This window comes from Oryx dammah, unplaced genomic scaffold (genome assembly GCF_014754425.2).
Source record: "Oryx dammah isolate SB20612 unplaced genomic scaffold, SCBI_Odam_1.1 HiC_scaffold_3, whole genome shotgun sequence".
In the NCBI taxonomy this organism is placed as follows: Eukaryota; Metazoa; Chordata; class Mammalia; order Artiodactyla; family Bovidae; genus Oryx; species Oryx dammah.
Window position 1 is genome coordinate 18979224 of NW_024070187.1, and position 14436 is coordinate 18993659.

The 14436-nt window shown below is 39.6% G+C and overlaps 1 protein-coding gene across 1 annotated transcript in view; it reads right to left on the reverse strand.

The window, feature by feature from the left end:
• Positions 1 to 251: 251 nt before the first annotated feature.
• Positions 252 to 14436, reverse strand: part of GSTCD (glutathione S-transferase C-terminal domain containing) — a 142679-nt gene continuing 128494 nt past the window's right edge. Inside the window, exons 9-12 of the mRNA XM_040237527.1 lie at positions 13042 to 13175; positions 11492 to 11522; positions 7013 to 7082; positions 252 to 2965 (exon numbers count right to left, since the gene is read on the reverse strand). Coding sequence (XP_040093461.1) covers positions 2829 to 2965; positions 7013 to 7082; positions 11492 to 11522; positions 13042 to 13175 — 372 coding nt within the window. The 3' untranslated portion in view covers positions 252 to 2828. The remainder of the gene's footprint in view (positions 2966 to 7012; positions 7083 to 11491; positions 11523 to 13041; positions 13176 to 14436) is intronic.

A 14436-nucleotide genomic window follows, 5' to 3' on the forward strand; every position in this document is an offset into this window, starting at 1 on the left:
CTCCAGTAATCAAATAGATTAATGGAACAGACTAGAGAATTCAGAAACAGATGCATACATATACATCAGCTGATTTTCAACTGAAGTGCCAAGTAAATTCAATAAGGAAAAGTTTTTAAACAAATGCCGCTGAAACAACTGTATGTTCCTCAAAGCCTACCTGTATAAGTGAATATTGATTTGAGAGGAATCACAGACCTAAATATAAAAAGCTGAAACCATAAAGTTTCTATAAGAAAACATAGGAAGAATTTTTATAATCTTAGGATAAGATTTATTAGAGAGGACACAGAAAATATTAACTATAAAAGGAAAATACAGATAAATTAGGCTTATTAAAAATTGAAACATTCATTATGAAAATGAGTAAGTAAGCCACAGACTGGGAAAAATAGTCTCAATACATGACAAAGGACTCAAATTCAGAATACATGATAATAAAAAACCCCAAATTACCTGATTTAAAAAATGAGCAAAAGACTTGAGGAGACACTTTAGAAATGATACTTCACATGCCAGTTATCAGAGAAATGAAAATTAAAACCATGATGAGATATCATTTCACATCCACTAGAGTGGTAAAAATTTTAAAAACTGACAACATCAAAAGTTGGTGAGGATGTGGAGAACTAGAGCCTTTATACATTGCTGGTGGGAATATATTTAAAATAGTACAACCACTTTGGAAAATTGTTTGGCAATTGACATTCACTTCCTCAGCAACCCAGCAATTCTACTATTGGGTATTTATCCAAGAGAAAGGAAAATATATGTCTACAAAAAGGCTTGTAGAAGCATATTCATAGACCTTATTCATAACATCCTCAAAGTGAAAACAATCCATATAAATACAAATAGGAGAATGCATAAACACATTCTGATACATTTATATCATGAAATAACACTTAGGAATAAAAAGAAATCATTGATACACATAACAAAGTGGCTATTTCTCAAAAAATACCATGTTGAGTAAAAGAAGCCAGACACAAAAGACAGTATCCTAAATGACTGCATTTACATGAAGGACAAACATAGGCAAAACAAATGTAGGATAATAGAAATCAGAGAGTGGTTGCCTTTGGGGTGGGGGAAATTGGACAAAAAGCAGATGAGAGAATTTTTTGGGCTGATAGAAATCCATTATATCTTATTTCTGGTGGTGGTTGTACAAACTGTATTAAATATGCTTAAGTGAAAGTGAAGTCGCTCAGTTGTGTCGGACTCTTTGCGACCCCGTGGACTGTAGCCCACCAGGCTCCTCCGCCCACGGGATTCTCCAGGCAAGAATACTGGAGTGGGTTGCCATTTCCTTCTCCAGGGGATCTTCCTGACCCAGGGATCGAACCCAGGTCTCCCACATTGCAGGCAGACGCTTTAACCTCTGAGCCACCAGGGAAGCCCCATACTTAAGTAAGAATACTTAAATATTCTCAAACTGAATTCTTAAAATATGTTATTTTATTGTCTGTAATTATACTTCAATTTTAAAAAAGACATTCTAGGATAAAAGAGCATGGTATGTTTATAGGTGCAAATGACTCAGGGCTGATGGTTGCTTCTTTTATTTAATTTTAGCCTAGAAAGCAAGAGTTCAAACCCCTCTCCCCATGATAAATTATTCCTGTGTTTTAATCCACAGCAATGAAAGAGTCATTTATTAAAGTCATATAGGGGACAGGGGTTGAAAACATCAAAATCAATGAAATAAATTTTATCTCAAGTGGAATAATTCAGGACATGTAAAGAAATAGTCAGCAACATGTGAGAAAGGACATGGCAGCTGGTTTTAAAAACTTTGGCTGGTGGAATAAGAACAATTTGAGTGGGGAGAATTACTCAAATAAGCCTCTGTACTCTATTCCTTCTACCTCCAAGTTATACTCAGCAAGTTTTACCCCCTCAAAAAATTAATAAAAAATGATTGGTATCTGAAAAACAAATCCTGGGACCACATATTGTATTATGATATAAAGAACTTAATTCATGAACCTTTCTTTTGAATCATGATTTACTTCTACAGGCAAGGCACTGTGTCTCCTGCAACTCATCTTTATATCCTTAGAGTGACCTAGGCCAGGATCTTGAAATTAATGGATCTGCAATAATTATTTATTGACTTGAATTAATAAATCAATGTGCTGACTAATTAGTTAGAATTTAAGTCCTAATTACACATTCTTGTAATGGGAAATTTACCAAAATTATTTTATAATATCTTCATATAAAATGTTTGAACCAGCAATGATCTCATTTGGTAATTTATGAGAAGTATATTTAAAAGGAGTACATGAAATGATATAGAAGTCCAACTCACCCCAGCTTAAAAATACAAGCATACTGTAACTATCTGCCTGGGTTTTTGAAAAAAATTATTTAAAAAGTACAATTGCTAAAAATATAAAAAACAAAAAAACCCCACCGAGTCAAGTTTTGGTCTCCATTTGAATCTCTAAATGATTATAAGGGTGCGAGTACACTATTTTGCACTGAACACCACACTGGCAAGATCAGAAAAGCTGTGAGATGAGAAGGAAATTGTTATTCCAGTGATGGAACCTCCTCTCCTGAGTATCACTCTGCCAGCAGCTGAGACTTCAGAGGATTCTCACTATGAAAATCAGCAGTCCTTTAATCACACATTACAAGAGCATTTGTGATGCTTCGCAGGCAGCCCTCCTCTAAGACTTTCCTGCTGGGTTCTTTCCTGAGCACAATAGGGTCAAGATGGCTACTGCTGTTTCCTAGTTATGTTAAGACTCTCCTGAATGCCACCGGGCTTTTATCACGGAGAGGGATGGCAAAACATCAAATGTGAATATCTTGTTCTAAATGGGGACTCCCACGATCATGTTATTTTTGGGAGAGCAGCTCTCTGGCTCCATGGATATCACTTGAACGGAGAAGCCATGTTCTTCTGCAGCTCTTGCTCGATCCAGATCCACCAGGAACATGCACTGTTTTCCTGAAATATGTGAAAATAGTATCATGAGATGCCCTTCAGCTAATAGTGCAGAGTCAGTTTGTTTAAGGGGCTCTACACAATGACAAAATCTATTATGTAGAATGATGTTTGCCCCCACATCCTGTTTGGTCTCTCAATTTAATTCTTGATTAGTATGGAGAGAGGACAATAACAAATATAAGACAATTTCACAGATTTATTGCTGCTAGTAATTTAAATAACATTAATCTTTTAAGATGTATTTATAAATAAATCTCAAATAAAAAAACTACAAATTTCCCACTTGGGTAAAAATCCATGTTAAGACCTTTTCATGCTCTATGAAAAGACATTATCTGCCATATTGTAAAAAAAAGAAAAAAATCTTTCTTTAAGAATGTCCAAAATAACATCCAGACAAAGGGACACTTCAAAGACATATTATATTTTCCACTTGGAGTTTTTAGAATACAATGAAGAAATGAGAAATAGAATATATTTGAGAAAATTCTCAATTGTGTGCTGGTTATTTCAGGTGGATGTGTAATGCTGAGTGTAATATAATCTTAATTTAATGGAGTGCCCACACCCCTATGAAACAGTGGTATTCAATTTTCTTTCTAATCTTGGAAAACAAAAGAAGAAACCTGACTGGCAAGTAAAGCAGTTATTTTGTGTCCTTTGGCAAACGCAAACTTCTATTTCAAAGTAGCTAGGGGAAAAAAACGGAGAAGGCAATGGCACCCCACTCCAGTACTCTTGCCTGGAAAATCCAATGGACGGAGGAGCCTGGTAGGCTGCAGTCCATGGGGTCGCTGAGGGTCGGACACGATTGAGCAACTTTACTTTCACTTTTCACTTTCCTGCATTGGAGAAGGAAATGGCAACCCACTCCAGTGTTCTTGCCTGGAGAATCCCAGAGATGGGGGAGCCTGGTGGGCTGCCGTCTATGGGGTCGCACAGAGTTGGACACGACTGAAGCGACTTAGCAGCAGCAGCAGGGGAAAAAAAAAACCAACAAACTGATTTGAGGTTGAATACATTCAAAGCCAAGGTTTACTTCTACACTTTCAATTTCTTTAAATTCAATATATAAACTTTTCATCATCTTGGAAAAAAAGGTTATTGACTATGCAGAACTTCATTCATTCAATTTTTTTCCTCAACAGTTATAAATAAGGCCTATCCATCATTTTAAAATGATTTGTTTGAATGACAGTAGAATTTGCTAAGCTAAAACAGCCTTACAAGTGAAGGCATAACTGAAATAGAAAAGTTCTTCTGTGGAAGATATGAATCGGCCCAGAAAAACAGAGGAAGGTGAAGTTGTTAGGGGAAGCACACTGACTGAAACCGCCCACCCAGGCCAGGCCCTTTAGTAACCATTCGCATGAGCTGTTTTATGACAGGAGATCCTGGTAAGGAATACGGAACTAATAAGCCACCACCAACCGGAAGAATCCGGGAAAGGTGGAAAGGAGACACCGAGTGTCCGTCCACTTCCCAGAATCCCTCTCGCTAGCATCCATCTTGGCTGGGCGATGGGTGCGCCACCAGGAAAGACTCTGAATTAGAATGACTGGCCAAAGATAACCCAGAAACTAATCCCATCACCATAAAACCCGACATTGCGAGCCACGCAGCAGAGCAGCTCTCCTGGGTTCCCTTACCCTACTGCTCTCCACTCGGGTGCCCGTTCCCAATAAAATCTCTTGCTTTGTCAGCACATGTGTCTCCTCAGGCAATTCATTTCCGAGTGTTAGACAAGAGCCCAGTTTCAGGCCCTGGAAGGGGTCCCCCTTCCTGCAACAAAATCAGTAGCTAAGAAACTGACAACGAAAGATTCAACATATTTTGTACATTTCCCTCAAAAGGCCCCATACCATAAAGGATGGACTGTGATGGAAACGTTATAAAAAGAGATGTCTAGAATTCCATTTAGGCTAAATGGCCCCTTCTTCAGCAACAGCTGCATGGCTGTCATTCTTTTTTTTTCTTAAAATATTGTTCCTCCTTTAAGACATCTGTAAATGTGTCCCCCTCCACCCCACCTACCCTTCAATTTAAAATGAAACATTCTCTGTCAGAATGGGATGCTCTGCATTCTTCAGTACCCACCCTAGGTTTACACTGCAGCTCATTTACCCTTGGCTTTGATCCCAGTCTGGTTAATTTTTCCTTTTGCATTACATGGAAGAGTCTCTTGTTTTTACATGTTGAAGAAGTGTCTTCACAACTGAAATTCAGTTGTTGGTAGTCTACCTTTTAGGGTCTGGGGAGCCTCCTCAAATGTTTACAGAACAAAAGTATGGCTTGTGCCAAGAAGAGATGTGGAACTGACGGAGTCAGTGACTTTGAACCTGACTTTCCCTCCCTTCATGCCAGCAGTCTTGCCAAAGGCTCCTCCTCAACTCTAGCAATTTCCCTTCCAGCCACTCCCTTCTCATTTGATGCCTAAAAACATCAACAGGTACACCGCCACCCACCACACCAATTATTCTTTCATGGAGTCTAGTGGAGTTGTAGCAAATGTAACTTGATATATATGTATAAATTGTATCTCTCTCTCTATATATATATATATATATTTGACTGTGCATTTAAATATGCATTCAGCTACTCAAAATGTGAGTATGGGAAAAAGGAGGAAGAAGGAAAAAGAATCAAAGAGGGAGACTGCAAGCTTCTTCCATATGTTCACGCCCAGGGTGTGAGACAAAGAAGGAAACCACTTGTCCCTTCAGACTCAGGTCTCAAATGCTTCTCCAACCATGATGATACAGCTACGCTGACTTGGACTTCAGAGTTTACAGATAACTATTTCGCGTACAATGTGGTCTCTGAATGCAAGCTAATTACTACACCCAGTGCTGGGCCAAAGAATCAACAATCCGTTTTCTGCTCCGTCATGACAGTCTTCAATGGGTGGCCTTTTGAATCAGTTTTGACTCCATTCGATCACGTTAAGCCCTAATTTTGGAACCTAACCTTCCAGTAATGTCACTCTGTCACTGATGGTCACTGCAAAAATGGAGCCTTACGTCTAGAATCAAATAATTTGGGTTTACAGTGTGGCTTCACCATCACCAGTCCTGGGCAAGATTTTGCCCCAGTTCTCCTACCTGTAAAATGTGAATAACAGCACATATTCCACATGTATTTTTATAAGAATTTACTGAGATAGTGGGTGGAGGACATTTAGCTCAGAGCTAAAATGTGCAATAGCTATTAGTTGCTGCTGCTGCTAAGTCACTTCAGTCATGTCTGACTCTGCCCGACCCCATAGACGGCAGCCCACCAGGCTCCCCCGTCCCTGGGATTCTCCAGGCAAGAACACTGGAGTGGGTTGCCATTTCCTTCTCCAATGCATGAAAGTGAAAAGTGAAAGTGAAGCGGCTCAGTCGTGTCCGACTTCACGACCCCATGGACTGCAGCCCACCAGGCTCCTCCACCCATGGGATTTTCCAGGCAAGAGTACTGGAGTGGGTTGCCATTGCCTTCTCCTGTTAGCTGCTATTAAATTTCTAAACATGATTTCTCTTTCTAAAGCAAAGTCTTGGATAAATTCATTACTTAAACTTGAAATACTATTTTTCTTCCAAGTTAGGTAATGTTTAATATTACAAATGTCAAATAAATTGGTCTATGATTAATATTATATGAGTATATATTTTCTGTGAAAGAAAACATTATCATCCTTGTTTATACATTTTGTAATATATCAATTTTGGTATGCATAGTTGATATTTCCATCTTTAGTATTTTCTTCTATGGCTTTTGAGAGATTCTTCAGTTTGTATGTAACAGTAAGAAAAATATTTAACATAAATCTACTCAATGTATGAACACTGAAAATACATTTGGAAGTATTAATGTTAACAAAAAATGGGATAAAATATTCTTAGAGCTCTTTTCAAGATGGATTTTTTTCTGGGAAAAACAACTTTAGTGTCTCACTGATAAATGGACCATGTAGTGGCTTCCCACTTTCCCGTATAGCGTTGGTTCATTCATTCCTAGGCATGGTGGACATAATCTATGCAACAGCTCCTCTGTGAAAACACATACCTATGAGCCTTCGCTGGGGTGGCAGCTGGACAGCTGTCTGGTCTGCAAATCTGCATAGAATCATGTGTTCCTGAAAGAAAAAGCAATAGAATGTGGCTTTAAAAAAAATCTTTAAAGTTAAAAAAAAATTCACTTATTTTTCTGGAACTCTACATCGCTTAATTAAATAAAATGCTGCACAGACAGCACTTTCGAAAGCAGCACATTTTCAGAAAATAGCACTCAATAATTTTTCTCCCTTTAAGTAGAGTGCTCTTCAGATGTAGTTCTTAAGAACAGATGCGTGGAAGGTCCTCGGGGCTCTTTAACCGGCTGCTTTTAGCCAAAATATGGTTACAATTTGTGGTTATAATGTGTTAAACTCAGAGACCTAAAAGTCACTTATATTTCCCTTTTAATAAAATTTGAGTCTCAGGAACATGGCTCCAGGAAGACATTCTAAGTGGCTTTTCCTCCACTACAAGAAGGAAAGGAAGTACTCGAGAAGCTCATGGCTGTGGCCTCTGTAGTTCTCCCACGTCCACGGCCCAGTGCCCTACCCTTCTCTTTAGTTGGTCCCTTCAGAGGAAAGGAGGCTGGCTCACTCCCTCCTCTCACTCACTCCAGAAGGCTGCAGGAAGTGCATCTATTTAGACGCACATAGATGTGCTTAGCACTTCCCAGGTGGCACTTGTGGTAAAGAACCCGCCTGCCAACTCAGAAGACATGAGATGTTGGTTTGATCCCTGGAGGAGGAGAGATCCCCTGGAGGAAGGCATGGTGACCCACTCAGGCACGCAGATGCACTTTACATCAGACTGTAAAGGGGACTGGAAAGAACGGAAGGGACATTATTGCTTCTGCTTCACAATTTTAGGAAAGATTACCTTACTGAAGAAGAACAAGGTTTTAAAGGGACAGAGAGGGGAAGGGTCTGCCCTGCACTCTTAAATCTGCAACTACACAAAGGTGATTAGGAGCTAAGATAGCTGCAGTGTTCCCATGACAACTGTTCATTCAGAGCAGCTATAGTTTCCAAGTGTGTAAATGATCTTACCTGATAGCTTAGCAAACTAGCTAAACTCAGATCTATCATTTGTCTCCTTGGGTTTTTGGATATTCAATTTGAGGACTCAATTTTTTCTAAAGGTTTATTCTCATTAACTTACTAAATAAGTTTTTGTGAGATGCTGTTTCTTTTTGAAGGGTTACTTTTGTCTCAACTTTTACGCATTAAAAAAATCACTTTAATGCTCAGTATAAAATTTAGTGGTAATGGGTGGTGGTTTAGTTGCTAAGTCGAGTCTGACTCTTGTGACCCATGGACTGTAGCCTACCAGGCTCCTCTGTCCATGGGATTTTCCAGGCAAGAATACTGGAATGTGTTGCCATTGCTTCTCCAAGGGATCGTCCCGACCCAGGAATTGAACCTGAGTCTCCTGCACTGCAGGCAAATTCTTTACCAACTGAGCTATGAGGGAAGCCCGATACTAATAAAATGATTCAAATGAATAACTTTTATTAAGGTCCTGCAAACTGGCATAAACAAAGGGAAGAAGAAAAGCTTATAACTCTATAATTGGAAGAAAAGTCAACACAAAGCCTGCCCTTTGTCCATATGTTTATAAATTAAGATTCACTTTAAGTAAAGACAATGTTGTGACAATCAGAACCTCAGAGGAGGTTTGTTTTCCTTGTCCTGATAAGTCTCACCATATTTTATTGGAATTATCTATGTATGTGTTCTTCCCAGTAGAAGTTAAATTCTGAAAGGGGAAGGCACATAGGAGGTACTCAGTACGGGTTTGCTGGCTAAATTGAACTGTGGAGAAAAATACTTGCAAAGTGACTCTCAAGATAATAGGGCACTAAGTCCATTCGGGTCTGCCTGCCATCCACCCACCATGGTTAAGAAATACTGAGATATCATTTTGCAACAGCATGAAAGAGGTTTAAGACTTCATAGTGCATTCACACTTAAAAGATACTCAAAGGGCGGGTGGGGTGGCCAAGCAGATTCGGGGTGTGGGAGGAAGAGGAAATAAACAGAACTGGGGTACCAGGGAGTTTTATGTTCTCTGGAAGTGCCTGGGAGCCCTGTGTCTTCTGACTCAAGAAATTTTAGATTTCTTTTCCCAGACAGTGAGGCTGTGGCACCCTAGGTTTTTCACCTAGCATCCTAGAGGAGGGATTTCAAGCAAGGCTCTAGTGTTTGTTCTTTGTTTATTTTTCAGTTCATCTTTTATTTTAAGGCCTTTGGCAAAAAAGATGAGGTGTTTTAAATATTATGAAAATAAAGTCCCTGAGGTCCTAATGTTTCCCCAAAATCCTGTAATTCCCTAGCATATGAAGATTTTAAATCCAGTAAGCCAAGATGAAATAATTCTGGTTCTGGATGAATGCATGAACACTCAAGTTCTGTACTTGGACGGGTCGGGGTGGGAGAGTTGGGGAAGGGGGAGAGGCAAAGGCAGGACACGGGGCAGGAGACAGAGCTAGAGATGGGTGTTTAAGAGTTGTAAAGCAGAGGTGAGGGAGACATAGAGGCCAAGGTGGAAGAAATGAGCATTTTTAGGTTACTTTATCTCACAGTTTCTCTGTTGGAAGGGGAAGAAGGTAAAATTCCTAGAAAGCAGGGGCTGGTATATAAAATGAGACTGAGATTGCATATTTTTAGTGAGTCTGCATAAGAAGTGGAATTAACCAAACTAAGAATACAAACTAATCTATTAGCTTTTAATGGGCTTATCTGTATATTTCTCTCAAAATCACCATTTCTTAGATTGTATCATATCAACATCACTGATCAATTAATTAGTTCATAGTGATGCTCAGAAAGCTGCAAACTGTTTTGCTCAGACTGGTGACTCAAAACTATGCAATGTTCTGACTGCCACTGGGAGACAGCTCTCTGTGGGCCCCTTGTGTTTCTTTACATCTTATGAGAAGAGGCGCTGTCTCTGTTCCAGACCAGGGACTGGCAAACTATGTCTGGCCCATTGGCCAAATTCAGTCTATGAACTGTTTTTGTATGGTTTGCAAATTAAGAAGGGTTTTCACACTTTCAAAGAGTTGTACACCAGCAACAATAATGACAGGACGATGTAGAGTATGTGGGAGATTTGCAAGTGCCCAGCAAAGTCTAAAGTATTTACTACCTTCTACAGAAAAAAATTTGCCTCTGTTCCAGATAATCCTTTCAAAGTGAACAGTCTTGGAAACTATACAGACTTGGAAACTCCCCTTCTCTCCCTCTGCAGAAAAGGGGAGGCATGCTTACTTAAAGATTACATCTTAAAACATTCGGGTTTCCTAGCTCAGGTTTCCGTCCCTGTAATGCAATTCACTGTACATGTAGGTATCACCTGGCCCTTTCTGTGCTGCCCTGTGGGAACTGGAGCTCAGGGAGTCACTGTGAAACTGAGGACAGTCCAGCTACTCCTACTGCCATGAGCAACACTGCCCTTTGCCTCTGACTCAGGGGTTTCCTATCTTCTGCTAGCATCCATGAAAACTGTGCCAGGCCAACTTGTTAGCCTGTGAGTAGGGTCAAGTCTCAGACTTTTTGCAAATCTTGTCAGCTACTTGAAAATTAATCTTGACTGGCCGAAAAGAAAAAAAAAAAAAAATCTGTGTTAGATGCTCCTGAGTGATTCAAGTGTAACTACATTATATTCTCCATTAGAAATTTGAGAGAGAAAATATAAAGAAGTAATAAAAAGTAAATGAGCAAAACATCTAGATCTTTTAAAAGTTTCCTTGTATGATAGTGTTCAGTTCAGTTCAGTCGCTCAGTCGTGTCCGACTCTTTGAGACCCCATGTATGATAGTGTGTACGACCCAGCAGTCCCACTGCTGGGCATATACACTGAGGAAACCAGAACTGAAAAAGACACATGTGCCCCAATGTTCATTGCAGCACTGTTTACAATAGCCAGGACATGGAAGCAACCTAGATGTCCATCAGCAGACCAATGGATAAGAAAGCTGTGGTACATATACACAATGGAGTATTACTCAGCCATTAAAAAGAATTCATTTGAATCAGTTCTAATGAGGTGGATGAAACTGGAGCCTATTATACAGAGTGAAGTAAGTCAGAAAGAAAAACACCAATATAGTATATTAATATATATATATGGAATTTAGATCGATGGTAATGATGACCCTTTATGTGAGACAGCAAAAGAGACACAGATGTAAAGAACAGACTTTTGGACTCTGTGGAAGAAGGTGAGGGTGGGATGATTTGAGAGAATAGCATTGAAACATATATATTATCATATGTGAAATAGATCGCCAGTCCAGGTTCGATGTATGAGACAGGGTGCTCAGGGCTGATGCACTGGGATGACCCTGAGGGATGGGATGGGGAGGAAGCTGGGAGGGGGGTTCAGGATGGGGAACACATGTACACCTATGGCTGACTCATGTGAATGTATGGCAAATACACAATACTGTAATTAGCCTCCAATTAAAATAAATTTTTAAAAAAGTTACCTTGTATGATAATGTTTTCTTGAATTGTTCACTGAAATAGAAAAGAAAAATGAATTACTTAAATACCAAAGATTAAAGAGTGGAAATAGTCTTGGAGAAATTAAACCATAAACAAAAATATGTATTTTATCTGAAGGGTATAATGTTATCCTGAACTAAAAACAATGCCAGTTTGAAGTATCTTCATAAAATGACAAAAGCACATTATCTGTATGTGATTCATTTCAAAGAATTTCTTTCAAAGACTGTTTATGGTATTAGAGAAGCACAATCACTTTCTTCTCTTCCTTGCATGGGTGCACACAGGTTCAGGCATGTTAAAAATGTAGGTTTTATTGTTATTCGGCATAGGGGCTGTCCAGAGTTGTCTGGTACCTGGCCCTAGGGTGATTAGGGCAAGGGGACAGTGGGGCCTGGGAGTGGTCCCCTAATGACAAAGGAGGCAAGTGTCAGTAAGTCCACAGAGAAGTGGAAAAGTTGACAAAGACATTAAACTGAGACTTTAAAATCAGTTAAGTGAGATTGTAGACTGAACAACTCAAATGAACATATTTAACTTATCCTATATTTAACAGGCCTAATATGATCAGCTGGATTCTCAATAACCATAAATCAAATGAAATGTCATAAACACCAAGAATGGCCCTCCACTAGGGTGAGTGCAGGGCTTTCCAGGTGGCTCAGTGGTCAGGAACCGCCTACCAGTGCAGGAGACGTGGGCTTGATGCCTGGGTGGGGAAAATTCCCTAGAGGAGGAAATGGCAACCCGCTCCAGTAATCTTGCCTGGAAAATTCCATGGACAGTGGAGCCTCTCAGGCTACAGTCCACGGGGCCACAAAGAGTCAGATGTAACCGAGCAACGCACAGGTTGACTTAAAGTGATGACAATGAAAATGTCTCCCTTTTCTGTGTGAGGTAAGGAGGACAGTGAACACGGCCGTTGAGCTTGCAGGTTAATCATCACCGCTCTCGGGAAGAATTGAAACCACTGCTGTAGTTAGCAGCAGTTCATGTTTATTGAGTACTTGCTTTGTGCCACTTCGAAGTGGTTTACATGTATATCATTCAATTCTCATAAAAACCCTGAGGTAGATATTATTATAATCTCCCTTTTGTAGATGAGGAAATGTAGGTAACAAGAGTTTCAGTGAATTTCCTGAAGTGAAACAATTTACAAAAGAATGAGGAGCCAATAACAGCACCGGGCAGAAAACTTTCAGGTCCTAAGCACTTGACCACTGCCCTCTATTGCCTCTCAAGGGTGATGATTTTCTCTGAGAAGTACACACAGGAGTGCTGACTTCCAGTCAGCTAACTCCTCGAAAGATCTGTTCTAAACTTCAGCAAGAGCTGGATCCAGGAGTAGATAGAGAAGGACAGACAAGGAGGAGATCCTCTCTTCCTTATGCAGCTTATGAACAATGCTTGCCATTGTGGAAAAAGGAAATGAGCTGGAGCCTGAAATCTCATTGCAACTTTATATCAAAAGAGTTTTGTGCATTGATTTAACACCCATATTGATACCTTGTGGCAGAATACAAGATTTCACCTTTTTGGAAAATTAAACTTGGAGGTGTTCTGAATGAAACCGTAACAGCAAGGGCATGTGACAAAGGCAGCCCGTGTTTTGAGGCAGTGTTCGATCACCATGTCTGTTGCCACTCCACACGCGTGCAGCGCCACCTGGAAAATAAGACCAGACCTCAGCACTAAGTTCTTTTTCAACTAACAGTGCTACTTCGTGCCATTAGAAAAAAAATAACAAAACTGTAAGCATTGTTCCTGAAGAGGTTTCCAGTTACCAGAAAGTTATTTCATAGTAGTTTAAATAGTTCTCATTTGGACATGCCAAAGGACTAATTAGGTATTCATATTTATTAAGAGAATTAAGCAAGAGGTTGAAAGATTACAAATGGAACATTTATAACAGAGCATAAGATTCATTCAGTGGGAAAGCTGATGTCATGTTAAGCATGGAGGATTCAGTATGTATGCAAGTCTAAACTAAGGCTCTTACTGACTGAAACTTTAGTTCAGTTGTGGCATCCTGGCAAGAACTCTACTTGGAAATCGGTATTTCTAGTTCAGAACTCTAATTGGCTTGGTGATCCCGGGCTGCTTGAAATTTAAAATCTTTGGGCTTCAGTGTCCTCCACCATAAACTATGGTTAATAATACTGACACATCACAATGCTGTTGCAACACTAAACAGAAGTGTATTTGAAAACACTTTTTCACATGCCGTCTGAATATATTCTCATCAGTGTTGTATAAAACTGATCAAATCATATTTATGTAGCTCCTGTTTATATTCACAAGTACAATTCTTAACACTGAATGATGACTTGTGTGAAATATTCTTAAAGAGTTTATTTAAAAAGGAAAAACACTGTGGAGTGAAGTCATGATTAGTGCATCAATAATTCATGAAAAGAAAAATAAAATGATTTAAAAATGTTTTTAGAATAAATGCCTTAAATATATCTATACTGTACCATTATCTAAAGGAGACCATTTTGAAAATTATTAGGCTAAATAAGGAAAATTAGGACTCCAAAAGGAAATCAGATGTAGAGATCCTGAAAGATGAAGCATTTTGTCAGAAAAATGCTCAGATCTCATTCTGAACAGAGGCAAGTTGTACTGGATTATAATTGTCCTTTCTAGACACAAATCTTTCAACTTCAGGGTAGGGAGGGGGCTGAAGGGCTTTTAGGGTGAAGACAAGGAGGTTTTCTGGAAATTTCTGGATATTAAGTAGTGTAAGTCAGCTTCCCCCTTTCAACTGGCAGACCAAAGACAAAGCTGTATTGAGAAGAGGAAAGCAGGCTCTCTGCTCTCAGCCCTGCTCCTGAATTCTCCCCTCCTTGCAGGCTTCCATCAACTCCACAGAGGTCAACCATCTCCGTGGTTGCTGTCAACCACCTTTCCCGCTTCACTCCGT